A 17,385-nucleotide genomic window follows, 5' to 3' on the forward strand; every position below is an offset into this window, starting at 1 on the left:
AAGGGAAAAAGGGCGGCGGTGTTTGAGAGAAACGGGGAAAAATAGGGAACATGGGACATTGGCGTTTTTAGTTAAACGCCAGTGAACGGCGTGATAAGTGTTAATCGCGAAGCGGACAGTCCGTAACAATAGGCCGTAATAACGGATGGTACGGTTTGCCGGCTCGTTCGTCGCATTCCACGTACGAGAAGTCCGCAGCAACGGTGTGTGTTGTGTAACACAGCATGGACAATGGTGCGATAATTCGAGCCGGTGAAACGTGCATCCGACCTGTCACGACACACGTAACGTCGTACACGTAAGTCGACCACAATGCCAGCACGAAAACAGGTCAATCGACTTCTCGATCGAGAACGTTTCAACGCGTTGCGTTGTGACGTCTCGTCTGGCTAAACGTCATCTCGTGGTTACGCGTCTGCCGAGTTTTTCTATTTCCGACGCGAAATTCCGTTCGACGCGTTTATCCGTTCGTTTCGACATTACCGTTCTGTATAAACGATCGTGTTTCTCTACTAATCTTAGGACGGTATAACGCAAAAGTACGACGACCAAGCCGAAATGACGGATGGAAGAAGCACGATACGTGATAGGGAGAGTGTTAGTTTGCTGGGAAATACGTAATCGGACGGTCGAGGTTGGAAGGGCGAAGAGGTTGCGGTTGAACCAAGCGCGTAACGATACTCGACGGAGCAGCACCTGACGTCAGCACGATCGGTACTTCCGTCGGACGGGTAGAGGCCGAAAACCGTTCGCAGGTGTGCGTCCGTACTCGCAAAGTTTGCCGCACAATCCGGCAATTCATCGTGAGAAGTAATTAAAGTTTGTATGTGAGTTTGATGATCCTTGCTCTGTTTCGCGTTGTCTCGTGTTTGTGCATGTACGAATACGATCGATTAAGCGATCGCAACGGTGTAGACGGCGATATTCATCGATTGTTAAGTCGAAGACTGCTTTCGGGCCATCGAACGAGGTCCATCGCTGAATCGTTACCTGGTTCTCGATCGGACGAGAATTCGGCCGAATTAGAATTAGAACGGTCAGGTTGCGATTACGGAAAACTGTTTAGGGACAACAGGAATGTCAGCGAAAAGTTTCGCATGGCTTAACGAAAGAAGAAGGTTCACGCGACGGTTATTGGTAGAAAGGAACGGGGGCGATCGGTGAGACGAAGGAGGTCGAGCGAGCACGGTAAGGAAGACAAATGGAAAGGAAAACGAGTAAGCCGGTGGGTAAGCGAACATTGAACGAGAAACGTGAACGAGGAGGAGAAGGTGAAGGATGGAAGGCAGTTTAATAGCGACGGCAGCGTAATATCACGTCGTGCGCGTTTAAGGGATCGCATCAGACCATGCGTTTGTGTCCGTGTCAACGATCCTACACGGTTAAACGGAAATGCCAAGTGGCGCACTCTCGTTAGCCGATGCGTCTGACGGCGAGTGTACGATTACACTGGTTATGACGTTTGATCTTCGGACGAGGGTTCCTCGAGTTTCTCGAGTTCCACTAGCGTTTCGTCGACGCGTCGCCGCGTCGCCGCTCGCAGCCGGCTCTTCTCGCACGCGCATCGCTCTTACACTCGCGCTAGACGTGCACACGTTCCGAGTTTGATGATTCGCGCGGCTCGGCCCGTGTTTCGAACAGTGCTCCGGCAATTAACTTTTTCTCTGATTATACCGGTATATTTTTGCACCGTAGAAGTCCACAGCTGGGAGAAAAGCATTACGTTTCTGAATGCGAAAGTAGCCTCTTTTTAATCCTGGCACGTGTTTAATAAGCGCGGTATTATCCGTTATCAGCTGGGCAGGTGGTTGACGTTGCTGCTCGGAATAACTCGTTTCCTGCTGGACGTAAAAATCTTAAAAAGTTGTTGCTATAACGACCAAAGCTTTTCGCTTTATCGTTACTTCTGTCCAGCACGCAAAGACGCGCGTCCGACTAGAACGCGATATATCTCGTCACAAAAATTATGAGAACGCCGGAATGACTTAATCTTGCGCAATCTAACGACCGCGGAAGAGCAAAGACTAACGACTCGCAATGTTTCAATCTCCGCCCGTTTTCAAACGGCGTCGAGGTTGCCAGCTTGGAAATAATGCCGTAATAATTCGGATACTTTCTAATTAAGCTGTTCGTTTGAATTTGCATTTCATAAGCGACGTTCATTTACCTCACGAGGGTGGAACACATTAATTAGTGACAAGCCTTGATGCGAGTGTATATCGCGCAGACGGTGCTATTCGTAGCTCCGATGGTACTCGCGTATCCTGTATAACTCCATTTATGCATGTACACACAGCTGTACCAATGCATGGATAACAAGGAGATTGATCGACAGCCATCTTGAAACTCGTACTATCCGCCGGAGGAAGCAAGCCGTGCAACGTTATTGCCTCCTCGAGCCTCGGAAAGGAGCGTATATCATTGATCCTTCCTTTCTCGCGAAGTATCGCAAAGTCTGGGAACAAAACGATCGGAAATTCTATCTCTCTCAAACTAATTAGCGATGCTCTATCGGAATGGAGCGTGCGTGTCTCGTAAATCGCCTCTATAGGAATTTCTTGCGACGTACTCATATCCTCGTAAACCGAATACGAATTCGTATGAATTTCATTTCGATTCCGTCTGTAGTGCATGGCATGGCATCCACAAACCGTGTCTCATCCTGCGCCAAATTTATTCCGCTCGTATTTCTTGAAATTTCCTGTTCATCGTTGCCACCCGCGACAGAAATTAAATATTAATATTGAATTTCGCTCTCTTGACTGTCGAATATCAGCGCCGGCTTCAGCTTCGGAGAAAGACATTTCGAAAGTTTTTATCACGCGTACGAGTAGCGGTACGAGTAGCAAGTATACGAACGGAGCGGTTGAACGGTTCGCAGGGAGAATAAAAAGCAGTTTCTGCCGGCTTTATGTATTCTTCTCGCTGTGAAATAAGACTTTTTATGAGACGCGATAATGCCAAGCCGGAAAGCTAGTACGTATTACGTTGCTGGTCGTTCCGAAGGAACGTCGTTCGCGCCTCTGTTCTGAGTCGTCAGATATTGTTTAGTGCTCGATCGCGCTACGTTTCAGTTGGAAATTACCGTTTTGCCGGTCAAGCGACCGCAATTCCACCTAGAATTTCGTAATAGCGCTAAACAAACAAAGAAACCTTTTTCCTCCGGTTTTATCGAAATTCTGACTTCCGCACGCGGAATATCATCGAAACGGATTTCCACGAAAAAACCGTGTAGAAAAGAAACAAGTACGCATTAAATTACGCAGAGATGGAAGCGTGGAAAATGCGGGCTCGAACGTGTGCGCGATCCTGGAAAGCGATGGCGCATCTTCCGGCACTCGTTACCAAAGAGGTATACCTGTTATCCTCGTTTTATGGGACTCTCCATAAAGACGATATTTACGAGGATGGAATCGGTGGCCGATGGAACTAGCATATAAAGAATGGAAGACAAAGGTGATTCGTGGCTTAACGAAATCCCAGTTTCGTTTTGGTCTTGCGCGTGCCGGATCGCTGGGAAATCCCCGGCTAGGCGACTTCGCGATCATGGAAATTGCGGCGAATCCGCGTTGTTTCACGTAATCGGCAAAAATCTATCTTTCTATAAAAAAGCTTAAACCACGTCGGGAGAAGAAAATTTTTCAACGATGCCTTGAGTTCTACCATCGGAATATGTATCGGATTCGCGATCCGAGCGAGAAACAATTTTCTACGGAGCATCGCGATCACGAAGTGGCATAGCAACGATAGTATTACTGAAAATATTGCAAACAGAGGGGCGCGGAGATTTGAACGATATCTCTCGTAAATAACAATGATGGCTTACCTGTAGAGAGGCTCGCCGCTGTCCTCTTTAAACCACAGTACCATAGAGACGGCGTCGTTGGGCTCACGGGGTTGTATATTACAGGGCAAAGTTGCTTTCTGCCCTGCCACTCCCTGTATCGACTCCATGGGTACTGTAACACACAGTGACAACGCGTTGAAACCTTTCCGTCGCGCGTTCGAGTTTCGAACGACTTCAACGAACAATTATTAATTACGGCGCGAATACAAAAAGGACGCGATTACTTCAGAAAGAGATAGATGTGAATGCGAAAACACGGATGCGGTAGAGAACGTTAGCGGAGAGTGCACGGAGATGGCGAAAGGAGTAAGGGAAATGATTCGAAGTTGGGACCAGAACAGAAACGACTCGCGCGAACGAAAGTTTCAGTAATAATGCTTTTATGCGAGGAAACTCGTAATTAATTCTGGTTAGCTTTCTCTTTTTTTTTTCTTTTTGTTCGCGAAACGAAACGTATCGACGTTTCGTTTAAAAACCTTTTATCGGGACCGCCGGGAACGAGCCTCGAGCACCTTCGAAATTAAGAATTATGGCGAGCTTGAAGTTATGGATATTTTCCACGAAAAAGGAAAATTCTCCGTGATCCATTACTACGGAATGGAAAGTATCGACGGTTACGTTAATAGGGTGGAAATAATTTATCGGTTTCACGTATTCGGTCTTTACCATATTCGAGACGGCTAACGTTATGTTTCTCGCGACTCATGAAATATACTTTAACACTCGGCTAGAAATTGCACGTGCACGTACGATTCATTAAATCTCTTTTGGCGTTAAACCGACGGCGAAAAATCGCGTGTGAAATAAATTATTTTTTAAATCGTGAAATATTTCGTACGCGAACGGGTGAACGAGATCGCAACGTTTGCTCCGTAAGCAAACCAAATCCGATACTGAAATGTTCGTTTCTTTGCGAGCGAAAACATTTTCAGCCTGTGCAGATGTAAATAAGCCACCGAACTGACCCGAGAAAAAGAGATGAAACAAAAGGGGTATAAATGTCGGACTAGTGCGTTAATATATGGCGATACGATAGCCGTACATGTGGGTACAGCGTATACACAAGACACAGAACATACAGGTATATACCTATTTCGATGGACGAAAAGTACGCGAGCAATAAATAAACGTTGGTCCCGGGTAAAGCAAATCGGTTGTCGGTGGATCGACGCAAAGTGGGTACTTAAGTACGGTTCACGACACTCACTGTTCCGTCCCTCGTTCGTACCGACGACGAGCACTTCCGGTAATAATGCAGATTTTTATCGAGTAACTTGGTCCCGCCGTCGTTGCCGTCAAGGTTCATGAATAATCCTTCCGTATTCGGTTTTTGAACGGCTTTTCGAGCTTCCCGAGCTTTTCAAGCGTTTGGAGTTTTTCGAGCTTTCGGGCTTTTCGAGTTTTTCGAGCTTTCCGAGCTTTTTGAATTTTTCGAGCTTCCCGAGCTTCTCGAGAAGGTTTACCTTCGACTGAAACGCGTCAGGTTTCCGTGCGTTCTTCCTCTCTAAGCTCGTAATTAGCCACGCGCATTAATCGCTCAAATGCGAATCGTAAGTTAACTTCGATGACTCGCCAATATCTGTTGGGTTGGCAACTAAGTGATTGCGAATTTTGTCATTAGGTGCTAATGACAATCACCTAGTTGCCAATCGAATATGATCGGCCTCGTAAATAAATCCTGCCTCACAAGGAATCCTCGTTGCCGTGTTATTTATCGAAATGCATCATGCCGCTGCTATTCTTTCATCGGAATCACGTAACATTCGTGTATCTTCTTGATCGCATCGGAACGAACGCGATCATGGAACAAAAGATACGAACGAAATGGAGCCGAGTCGTTGAAATCTTCCGATGCGATACGAATTCCGCGGGAGTATTCTCTTGCGGTCGCGTAAAATGAGTTTCGCGAGAAAATGACGACATCACCGTGGAGTTTGTCGGTGAAATTCATTTAAGTCGATGTCGCCTTGGTACTCGTCGTCGTATCGCGCGACGGGAGGACGTTCCGACTCTCTATGCGTTTGGCGCGGAAACACGTATTGCATTTACATCCGCATTACAACGACTTTCTGCTAGTAAGTACGTGCTTCCGCAAATCGTTACGCGGTAATGTCGAAGTTCGTTTTATCCGCTGTAATCGGGAAAGAAGCATCACGCCATTAGCTCTTTGGTCAATCAATTACGTTAGAAAAATGTACGCTCTGAAAATTGGAAAATGTCGTCGAAATTGTTTCATAGATCGTTAACCGTTTAAACGCGCGTACGATCGAGGGTCGATCGTTTCCGAGTAACGTGGACTATATCGCGAATGCCTTTATATGGGACCTTCTAACTCTCGCTTATCGATGAAACGCGCGTCCATTGCATGCATAGCGTACGTACATATGTATGTATCATATGTATATTTCGTTCGATTATATTTGTTAAACGGACTCATCAATTTAAAGTATGCAATAATGGAGAGGCTGATTAATTAGGAATTTCTGTCTGTTTCGTGTTCGTTGCTGGCCAGCATAACGAGAACTAATTAATGTAGATCGAAAACTATTAGGTAAAGCAATGTCGTATTGTGTACTGGGACTTTTGCCGACTCGGAATTTAATTTAAATTCTTTAGAAAACAATGATGTCGCGCGGCACTGTCAAGCGGTCATATAATAAAGCGAGTCTGCTTGTGACACTTCTGTTGATGAGTATAATTACTGCGACGCTAAACTCGGACCAGAATTTTGAGGCAACCTGCTCCCCTCTTCGTTCACTTCGTCCACCCTTTCCTCCCCTCGGTACCCAATCTGTCCTGTATTCAGTAAATTTTTGCTACGCGATTTCCTTCCTTTCAGTTTCACGGCAATTTAGCGTAACTAAAGTCGTGTTTCGGTCAATTTGCGTTAGTCGGATTAGAAACCGTTTTATTTTCTATTCCATGAACGACCACGGAAAATATCGCTTCCTCCGAAAGTACGAGCCAGAAGTTCTATGGCTGAGACGAGGCGATATCGCGCGAATTTTGGCTTTTTTTGTCGGTAGAAGAGCGTCGTCAAGGTGCGAGCAGAAGAGGCGGCATGCGGCTGCGCGGCAATGTAATGCTTTTTGCGCGGGAGAACGACGACAGTCGATCCTTTCGGCCGGAAGTAATTTGGATGGCAAAGGAAAAGAAGGCTGAGATATAAACGAGAAATCGTTTCCAAGGCGAAATTCCGTATTTAGCAAATACCTTCTACTCAGCAGCGAGGTTGGTCAAAAAGAATAGGCCAAGCAGAATATCTTTCTGCTTCTTTATGTCCGGTCGCCGAGATGGAATACCGGGCTGGCGGAAAACGGGTCGTAAAGGTTTCGGTGCAGCTGGCTCGCCATACATTATGAGCCTTTATTCCGCAGGAAAGGAAAATGGAACGGCCGAGGGGAAGTGAAAGTTTTGAAAGATGGCTACAAGGAAACCCTAGCGCCGTAAACGATGAATCGGTTCAACAAACATTCGTATAAAGAGTATGTAGGACTATGGACGGCTAGCAGTGGCGAATACCGTTCGATAGTTCTAAAGCAGCGGGTCCTTCTTAATGAGGGATGCGAAACCTTTTGAAAGAAAAGTAGTAAAAGGTAATCGACCATGATTCGAATCGCGAAGAACGAAAGAACGAACCGAGTGGTACGAGTCAACGTTAGCGGAGAAGGAAATTAAAACATCGATACTCGACAAACACGGTGAACGCTCAAGAGTCGAAGATAAACTTTCCCTTTGAACAAACTCGGGTAAAAAAGAAAAATATTACTTTGCGAGCAAAATATCTTGTATTGTATCGTGGAATTTCGAACAACGTTAGCTTGGTTATATAATAATTACCGTGGAAAATGAATATTTGTTTGGATTCTTTCCGGAAAATCGACCTGCTTTGCCAGCGAAAAAGCTTACGCAATTCTTTTGTACCATTTTAACCATGAGCAGGTATTATGCGCGACGAATCTTCGCTCGAGCGTTGAAGCATTTCGCCAGCTATAAAATGTACCAGAACGCACAGCATATTTTCACGCTCGGATGGTAAATGGGACAGCCTGTTGCGATCCCGTTTAAGCCAAATGTAAGTAGAGTTAAATAATAGTGAGAAACGTATCGCTGAAAATGACGAGATCTTTTTTTCGCGCAGCATCTTCGGAAAAGGTAGTCGAAAGTAACGGCGAAGCGGGTATGGGTTTTTGATCGGTCGCAAAGTTAGGAGGTCCTTTGTCTTTTTTCTGACGCATCTGGTTCTAAGCGTAGGTGTACGGTATCGAGATAACAACGACCTTTCACACGACTCGATGGTTCGTTTAGCGAAAAATGCGGGTACGTGATTTACGTGGCGCGTTGGAGGAAACGGGAGCAGGTTGAAAATCCGAAATTTTCGTTTCAGGAAAGAGAATAGTCTTGAAGCCCCATCGCTTTGATACTTTGGAAACGCGTCAAACAGCAGGAGAATTACGAGGACAATGGCGGATGGTGATCATTGTGGATAGTGGCGTGTTCTCGTGGAACGGAGAACGAAGCCGACGGCCGAGTAATTCGCAAACAATCGTATGCGGCTAATGTTACCACGTGCTCACCTTTTAACCGCGTTACGCGACTTCAATTTGCTACATACGCTAGAGGGACGTTGATTTTACACGGATCGAAATCTGCACAAAGTGCACCCGTAAAGCGTTGCGTGTACACAAACTCGCTGTTTACATTCAAGTTTACGACATGGTCCTGTAAACGTTACATGCTTGGAGTATACGCGGCTTAATTTTATAACGTTGTTTATAGTGGAAAGTGCTCGTATTCTTTTTTCGGGCACGGATCAATTTCGCTTTCGTTTTAATCGCTCGTGATTTACAAACGCACGTTACGTACACGTTTGACAAAGAATCGAGTAATTGTGATCGAACCGCATCGATAAATCTATCGCTTTGCTGCTTAATCTTGATTTGTCCGCGAATAAAAAAAGAAAAAACTATGCTTGTACGTTGGCGCGACGACAGCCTCGATGAGAAATGTCTCACGAGCGAACGTCAAATCCATCGACAAACGAGATGTTGGCCGCTCGCCAGAGCTGCTTGCCGTTCGAATGTTCCCGCCCAGTTCGCTGTTTACTAACTGGCTGGTTTACAGGATAAAGAATAACGAAAGCCACTTACGGTTTCGTGATTTCCTACGGCTCCAAACGCAACCCGCGACCTGTGGAACTAAACGAGATATCCGGTCACGCGATGTCGCTCTTTGTCACCACCTTTGAGATTTGCTGCGATCTCCACGCAAATTTAAGTGCTATTAAAATGGAAGTTCGTCTTTGCTTTGTTATCGACTCGTCATCGTTTCTCTCCGTTCCGTTTCATTTTTTCGCCGCGTCGCCTCCCAGTCGACTCGTTCCACTTTTTTCTTTTAGTAACCGTGACTCGAGCAAAGAGAAAAAGGCGTGTACATTTCCGAGATTGGTTATAAAGAACAAACAGAAAGGAATCGATGTAATTGACGTAGGAACGAAGACTTCCCCGAGAAGCCCGCCGTCCCGTTTCCAACAGAGAAATTGTATTCGCGAAAATGGCAAAGATCACGGCACCGAGTGCATTATTCAGTTTGAAATCGAAAGCGCTCTATCTCTTCTTTCGTTCTTTCTTTCATCTTTCTTCCATTGACCTCCGCTCTTTTCTCCTTTCTCCTTTCTCCGTTTCCGTATCCTCGGCTCCCTTTCTAGGTATCCGAACTGCCCCGTTTTTGTTCTTCCTCGAGAGACGCGGTTCGTCTTAAAATCATATCGGAATGGAACTCTCGTGCCACGACTTTTTTCCCTCCAGAAACCTCTTACCGCGATTTACGGTGTCTGGCCTGTCTCGACCCGTTACTACCGCAACTCGACGACGATACTCCCTCGTCTTACCTTCAATTTATTCTTCTACGTTTCTAAGGCTACGAGATAACGTCCGTGGTTGCGATTTAACTACTTTCCCGTCGGTGTTACGTTCTTGTTTATTACAGAATATAATAACGTACGGTATCGAACGATATCGGAATACCGTTAGAATAATTCATAGGGTTACGATAGCACAGATCGTTGGTAAGGGTTATTGCGTACGCACATTATCCATGCGCCAGAAACTCTGTTACGCGAATGAAAATTTAGCCAACAGCGAGACCGATGCTCGGTTTTCAAATATCTTCTTTTTTCCCCGATATATTCGGTCTGGATTCAGATTCCTGTCCTCGTTTCACCCGAAACGAACGTAAATCACAGGACGGTGATTAAACACAACGCGATTGTAATTATTCATCCGTACAGTATGATTAGTTGGTTCGAAAATGTAATTGACCGAGCGTATTCATGGCGTTAACGAAAAAGTATCGATGTAATAAGCAGAATTTCATTAACACTGATGCACATGACGCTGTAAGCGTAGTAGCCGACTGTCAAAGCTTCTATCCGATCGTTTCGTGCTTGTTGTTTGTACTGGACGTTTCTCTTCGAACGAAAAATACGCGACGTACGTATTCTTGGCAGGAGAAGAAAGCAATTGAGACCGAGCTATTGAAAAAGCCACTAATTCGAAGGTTTCACGGGAATCGTGGAACGAAGGGATGCTGGTTCCGGTGGTAATCGAGGCGAGATATCCGTGGACGGAGCTAGACGTTGTCGTTAGAGCAAAGGTCGTAACCGTTGTAGGCAGGGTGCATCGAACCCTTATCGGAAGTGGCATCCATCCGATGCATTTGCCGTATATGCTAGTAGCTAGACGATTTAGCCGCCGGGGTAAACATCGATGCTGTATTCAGCAGGATTCGTGGATCGACGAAGAGGACGTCGTAGGGGATCCGGTGGTCGGTGTGTCCGGTCAGTGTAGCTGCAGAAGCAGAGCAGAATGCGGATTTTGCGTTCAGAGGATGGAAAACCGTGCGTCTCGATGCGTACAGAGGAGTGGCGCGGTGATCGTGGTTGGAAATCGGTTACCGTGCTAATTGACTGCGGATTATCGGACCCGACGTCGACATCCACGTCGTTAACCGGTATACCTTGGAGCGGACGACGCTGCTTCGCCGTTCTCGATGCCCGATTCGATTCTCCGAGCATCAGACTCGTCGTAATTGAGATCGATTATCGATGGACGATGTCGTTTTTAAAGGACCGGTGCAGAAGGAACGATGCGAGATAAAAGAGGAGGGGAAGAAGAGAGAACGAGTGTTTTTACGAGTTTTCTAGAAATTCGCTAATACCAAAGATATTTAATCTACGATTAAGAGACGTAAGCGCAACGAATTTTGGCAAAGACGTCGGATAAACGTAATCAAAGCGTTGTGCGATCGCGGCGCGTTTTAAGATCGGCGCGACGCTACCAGTATCGTGTTGATTCTGGAGAATCGCGAAGAAATTGGTTGAATAAAAGAAGAAGCAAAGATAAATTTATAAAAATGTCTTGCTCCTTGTACTCCCGATTAATTAAAATTTCAACCGCCTCGAGGGAATTCATCGGTCAACCTACGTCACTTTTCTCTTCTACCATTTTCAACTGGTCCACTTTGTAAGCGTCTTGTTTTACGGCTGATAAGCGCGCTTCTTTGCGAAAACGTTAACTACATAATATTATAACGCGGCTACGAGCTCCTACGTCTCATCCAGCCTTCCTTCTCGAGGTTAAATTCCGCTTTCGATCTTTTTGCTTTAATTATTCTAAATTGGATAAATGCCCGCTTAAAATTCATTCAACGACCCATGTTCCTCGGTACGAGGGTTCGCAAAGCCTAAGTACGTTGCCGTAAAGTACGTACTTTCAAACGTTATAGGGAACAAACGGAGAACGCGAATGGATAGATTCGGTTGCGTGAACGAACGAATTGACGATACGTAGAAAGAAACGTAATTATCGTGAAACATAGGTTAATTGGAAATATTCGAAACGGACGTACGTTTGGATGAAAAGTTGCGTGGATATGGGAAAAATAGGACGCGTTAATCCGCTATGTATGTTTGGAATAACAGCGTTTAAAACGAAATTAGCAATTAGAGCGTGTGACAGAACAAGAGTTGGAAAGCTGTTTGAATTTTGGACGATAACGCGAGCAAAACTGTCGGTATACGCGTTTCAGCGAATTCGCAGTTGATGCAAATGACTGGTATTCGACGTAGTATACAGAAAGTGAGAAGCGTAAGGAAAACGAAGTTTTCAATAGCGTAACAAGTTTTACTTTAAGTCGGGTCGGTTTTGCCTTTCGGTAGAAATACGGCAGTGTTCTCGTTATCATGGCGCGTTTATGGAAATTTCGCGCAACGTCTATGCCAAGATAATCTACGTTAACGAAAGAAATTACGATACCTCGTTTCGCCAAAAATATCGAATAAAAGCTTCGAGTTTTATCAATACGCAAAGTCAGGAACGCTTTGACTGGGCCGCGCTAACGAACACCATACGCACGGAGTATAAGGGACGTAAGGATAACACGATTTGGAAAATTCGAGATACAGGATGCGAAAACTGACGGCAGAAAACCAATCTCCTAGAATATTTGGTTCGCTCACGAGTGCAACTTGATTAATTACTAACTAGTTTACTTCCTTTGATCAACTGCGTCGTCATTACTCTCGAATTCGCATTTTGGTTACGCGTAACTTGCGCGCCGTAACTTACAAACCACGTTTCCAGCTGGTTCTATGGTAAAGTTGGTCGACGTTACCAAGAAAATATAAAACGAAACGAAATGAAACGAAATCTCCTCTGCGATGAATTGACCAGTTTTCGAAAGAGAAAGAATCACCACGTCTATTGCGCTACAAACACTAGAATTATAATTTCGATACCGTATCGAGCGACCGACAGCTATGCACATATTTACTCTATTTACGCATGTTCGCGTAATACTAGTGGCTGATGATTACAATCATTATTTAATAACGGCTTTTCATTGACCAAAGGATTTTGTGATACCAACCGCAGATGTGCGGTTCCTATACAAAACGTAACCATACAGTTGCGCGTAATTTCCTGTTTGAAATCGTAAAGATACGCCGCGTGATTATCGTTCTTCGAAGAGAGTACGTACAATGGAAATTAAAGTTCAAATTTTTCCTCCAAATGGTAAAAACAATTACTTTTTAAAACACGCGCGCAATATATAAAACCGAAATTTCGCTCGTGGGCTTTTGATTATAGTTAGATTTCCGTTGCAGTTTTAAAAATTGGTCGTTACGTTTAAACGCAATTGTTCTGAAAATAAGGGAAAAATATTAGCCAGAGGAAGAACGCGGCCACAGCGTCGCGGTTAAATCCGAAATTCTAATAGCGCGCAAGTTTTAATATCATCCTTCCTTTGGAACCTTTAATGAAACATTATTAAACTCAGCAATGTATGTCCCTTAGAGGTAACAATACAAGGAAAATCGATACAGCGAAATGTGTGGCGCGTACATGTTTTCGTTTGATTACGATCGAAAGATCTTGCATCGCCGGCATTGCTCCAACATCCAATCGCACACGTGTTACGCTTGCATTAATACAAGAAGAAGGAGAAAGAAAGAGGAAAGGAATAAGAGAAACGAAGTTTTGAACGTCTTTCGTCGAGGCTGTCGTAGAAACGAAAGGCACGTGAACGATTTGCAGAAACGGAAATTGATCTTTTTCATACGAAACGATCTTGCCGAATTCATCTAGCTACGGTGCAACACATTTTCTGGGAAACCGGGTCAGTGGTGTACATCGATCCTGGCTTAAGTGCTTGATTTTAGTTATAAGAGGATACGACCATATTGTTCGACATACGAATAGGTTGTGATACAACGTTCGCACGCGTAAAAAATTCAGTATAATTTTTGTACAAATCTTTTGTCGGTTCGGTAAGAAAGAAAGAAGGAAAGAAAGAGAGAGAGAGTGAGAGAGGGCGGAGGAGAGGGGAAGAAGAGGAAGAGCGAATTGTTCGAACGAAGCAGGATCGGAAAGTCGTTCTCATCGGTCCGATACTGTGGATAGGGCGCGTGTAAATTTCATCGGGGATTACATGTACCGTGAGAATGCGGAATCCTCTTAATACACCCCTGTGAGTAGTACGTAATTAGGTAATTATTATTTCACGTTCATTTCGAGGTTCGTGTCGCAGAGAAGCTTAGCATGTTGTAGCGAAATATCGGCTCTTGGGACAGTTCTCCCTTATCGACTTGCTGCCTTTAACATGGCCAACAGGATAATTAACGAGGACAAATTAAAATTTAGCGAGTGACAAATTTCGTTCGATTAAGTGGGTTACGGGCGGCTGTTTCGAATATCGTGTTAATATCCGGTTCGCGAACGAAAGTAGTACCTCCCGTTCAATTTAGGTTTTCCTCCGGTAGCGCGTTAAGTTCGAAGAACTTGCGCCGAACGCGGATGTAAAAGAAACTCGAAGGGATGACAGCTGGTTTTGGAGGGGGTAAAGCTTCGACGGCTGTAGTACGCGCGTTCGTTTCACTTGGACGCTTCTTGTTCGTTCGCGATGGTTAACAAGCTTAGTTTAAACACTCGTTAGAGCGGCTTGATCGTTGTTTCGTGTAACCAGCTGAGTCTCGCGATACGCTGCCTCCGCGCTAGCAAGAAGAGGCGCTCGTGGCTGAAAGCAGCTTATATCCGAAATGAGTACGTAGTTCGCCGAACACACTCCATAATGGTTTAAAATCTCGCCAACTGATATATCGCTCGTTTCTTCTAAAAACCTAGACCAGCAAATTCGAATCTGCAACGTCTTCTGCCGCGACGTCAAAATTTGCTAAATTAACGCACATCTTTACAAGGATACTTGAGAGACGTGTCCGAGGATATACATAAAAATATGTGTTCCATGTGCGATCAATTTCTAATAGTTGGAAAATGGGCATTAGAAAATCGGACGGAGATTCGTTGCTGAAGGTCCTAGCGAGAAGGTATCGATTGCCCGGGGCGGTGGAAAATTACCGACATTAATCTCGGAACCTTTAATTAGGAAGGACCGTGACAAACGTAGGAAATTTTTATCTAAACTCTCTCTATTTGGGCGTCCCTTTGGGAAGGTAATTTTTCCGCGATATTTCGCTACTTTTTTTCCCCCCCTCGCACCGAACTGTTCTCGGCGAACGAACACCCTCCACCCTTTGAAAGGATACTTAAAGGTATATTTACCGTAGATTTTTCTACCATCTCCCGTCTAAGCGTTCCAGGGACAAAGTGTAAGACCTTTAAATGCGTCGGTCCGCGTTACTTTCCCCGTTGCTCTTTTTATCTGTTTAAAAAGGTTAAGAGAAACAATGTTTTACGCGAGGAAACGAGCTTTTATCCTCTGCTGGTAGATTACATGGAAAATTTCGATCGCTGCTTCGATATATTTATCCCGGAATCGATTTTTAACCGCGCACTCATGCCTCGAATTTACGCGTTACTCTCGTTTGTTTGCGAAGACTGAAATCCAATAACCATGGAAGCAGATTGCGTTCCAATATACCCCGAGTCTACTAAAAAGTCTCTCAGATCCTAGAATTCTTTGTTGAGTCCACTAAAGAAAATACTTTAGTAAACTCGTAAACTCGTTAGCGTAGCCAATACCGACGCGGAAATTTTAGAAATCAAAGGACGCTGTTGAGGAACCGACACGTTCGGTGCCTCGCTCACGCTCTTTTCCAAAGGATAGCCGACAAGTTACAACGTTCCGAATCGTTCGTTGTACACGTTGCACCGATACTTGTCGATAAACAAAATTCAAGCCTTGGAGAAACCGAGCCTTCCTTGCGAATTACTGTTTGAAAAGTAAGATGTCCGAGCAGAAAGAGGAAGAAACACGGGGAAATTTAATCGGTTCTTCGATGAAGCGATAAAATTTCCCGACGCTCGGACCGACGAGAAAACGTTCTTTCCAATTCGTTAATATCCGGAGTGCTTCGTTTAATTGGCTCAAAGTTCGTTTTATAAAATCTACCAACACACTTTGGGTCTTTGTTAATCAACGAGGCTACGGATAACCGAGAAATTCATCTCGACCAACCTTTCAGAATATTCTAATTATCGGAGGCATCTTCCTATCTATGTAGATTCCCGGGCAACAGGGGCATTGTTTAAATAGCGTGCGCTAATGTATCGAATCGATGCTCGCTGTTTTCCGAGGTAGGAGTTAGACAGGCAAAGCCATTGTCCAACCAACGGAAATCCAAATTTCGGAAACTAATCCGGGACAGACGCGAATGTCCGTGGGTTTCGGTTTTCAACGAGATTAACAGGGAGCAAGTTCATGGAAACCGGCTCGTAGATCGTGTAGGGTGTAGAGCAAACTGTGTAGTTTCGTTGGCCTCGGTTCAACGACAGAGTTAACTCGATCCTTAACTCTTAACCCTAATATTTAACCATCTAGGGAAACGCGTTTTGGTCGAAACCTCTTTTCGAGACGCGGTTACTATCGAGCATCACGGAGCAACTAGCGGCTAGAGGGGACGGGCGAGTAGTCGAGTATCTCGTCGACTGGAGAAGGCAGTACGCCCATGCTCGTGTCGGAGGTAAAGGGCGATCGTGTTTGGGAGGTGGCACGAAAGCGAGTCGAAGTCGTCCCGACGCGACGTGACGGTAGGTTCCGCGATCGACGAACTGTATCCTCTCAACGAGAAGAGTGGAATCACAGTTTTACCCGGCACATGTGCATCGTCCTATTCTGGTAACACGTGCCTCGTTGCAGCTCACGTTCCGCACGTGCGTCCAGGTCAAAGAAACGTAGATCCGTGGGGACTCTAGTCCCCAGGTAACGATGGTAAACCAGGCCGTGGGATCCTTCTGATTTCCATATCGTAATTAATTTCTCATTTAGCCGGTGCACCGCATTAATTATATGTCCCACAGCGACGCTCCGACCATACATATCTAATTAGTTTGGTTTCATCCAGGACTTATAAAGTGCACGCTCTATAGACCCTGACTAATCTGTTAAATCCCCGTTGCAAACTCTCACAATTCAGCGGCCCTCTTACCACGTGCTTTCTCCTTGCTCCTCTCACGATCGCAGAACCTTAACGTTTGCCTTACAAGGATCGACGAGAGTCTCTGTGAATTTAAACCTAATCCTCCCAATTTTCGTCGCCTACGATATACTCGATCGTTTTGGAGAAAACACATTTTGCTGGCCGAGCGAAGCCAACGATTTCACACGCGTATCGGAAAAAGTTGTGGATATGAGGAGTTCCGGTGGGTTCAGTCTCGAGATACGTATCCATTACACATTAATTTTGATACCTTGCCGGCTGTACGGAAATGCGCAAATAAATTAGAGAAAAAGTTTCACGCTGTAATTTGTGCGAGTAGTTTCTCTATTCCCCGGTAACGTACCCTCTGTTCGTTTGCCACGATGCAGTGGCACGATGAGTAGAAGAGAACATCGTCCAGCCGAAGCACGTTCATGCAACCATTTTAACAAATTGTTTTTCTTGCTACACGAGAGTGGTACGTACGTATATATGTCGGTACACGTATAAGAGAGACATTGTAAGCATTATTTCGGAGTTTCGTTTGGCAAATCGAAAATACGGGTACACATTTACGAATCAAGTACCGTGGTTTTCTTTA

General features: G+C 45.0%; 1 protein-coding gene across 2 annotated transcripts in view; it reads right to left on the reverse strand.

Moving 5' to 3' along the window:
• The window catches only part of LOC117231000 (nephrin-like), a 100,023-nt gene that overhangs the window by 77,654 nt on the left and 4,984 nt on the right, over positions 1 to 17,385 (reverse strand). For both annotated transcript variants that reach the window (XR_004492894.1, XM_033489010.1), the window contains exon 3: positions 3,827 to 3,959. Coding sequence is in view for 1 of the 2 variants with exons in the window: in XM_033489010.1 (XP_033344901.1) it covers positions 3,827 to 3,959 (133 nt within the window). In the remaining variant the exon portion in view is untranslated. The remainder of the gene's footprint in view (positions 1 to 3,826; positions 3,960 to 17,385) is intronic.

This window comes from Bombus vosnesenskii, unplaced genomic scaffold, assembly GCF_011952255.1.
Source record: "Bombus vosnesenskii isolate JDL3184/JDL3185 unplaced genomic scaffold, Bvos_JDL3184-5_v1.1 scf7180000013270, whole genome shotgun sequence".
Taxonomy (NCBI): domain Eukaryota; kingdom Metazoa; phylum Arthropoda; class Insecta; order Hymenoptera; family Apidae; genus Bombus; species Bombus vosnesenskii.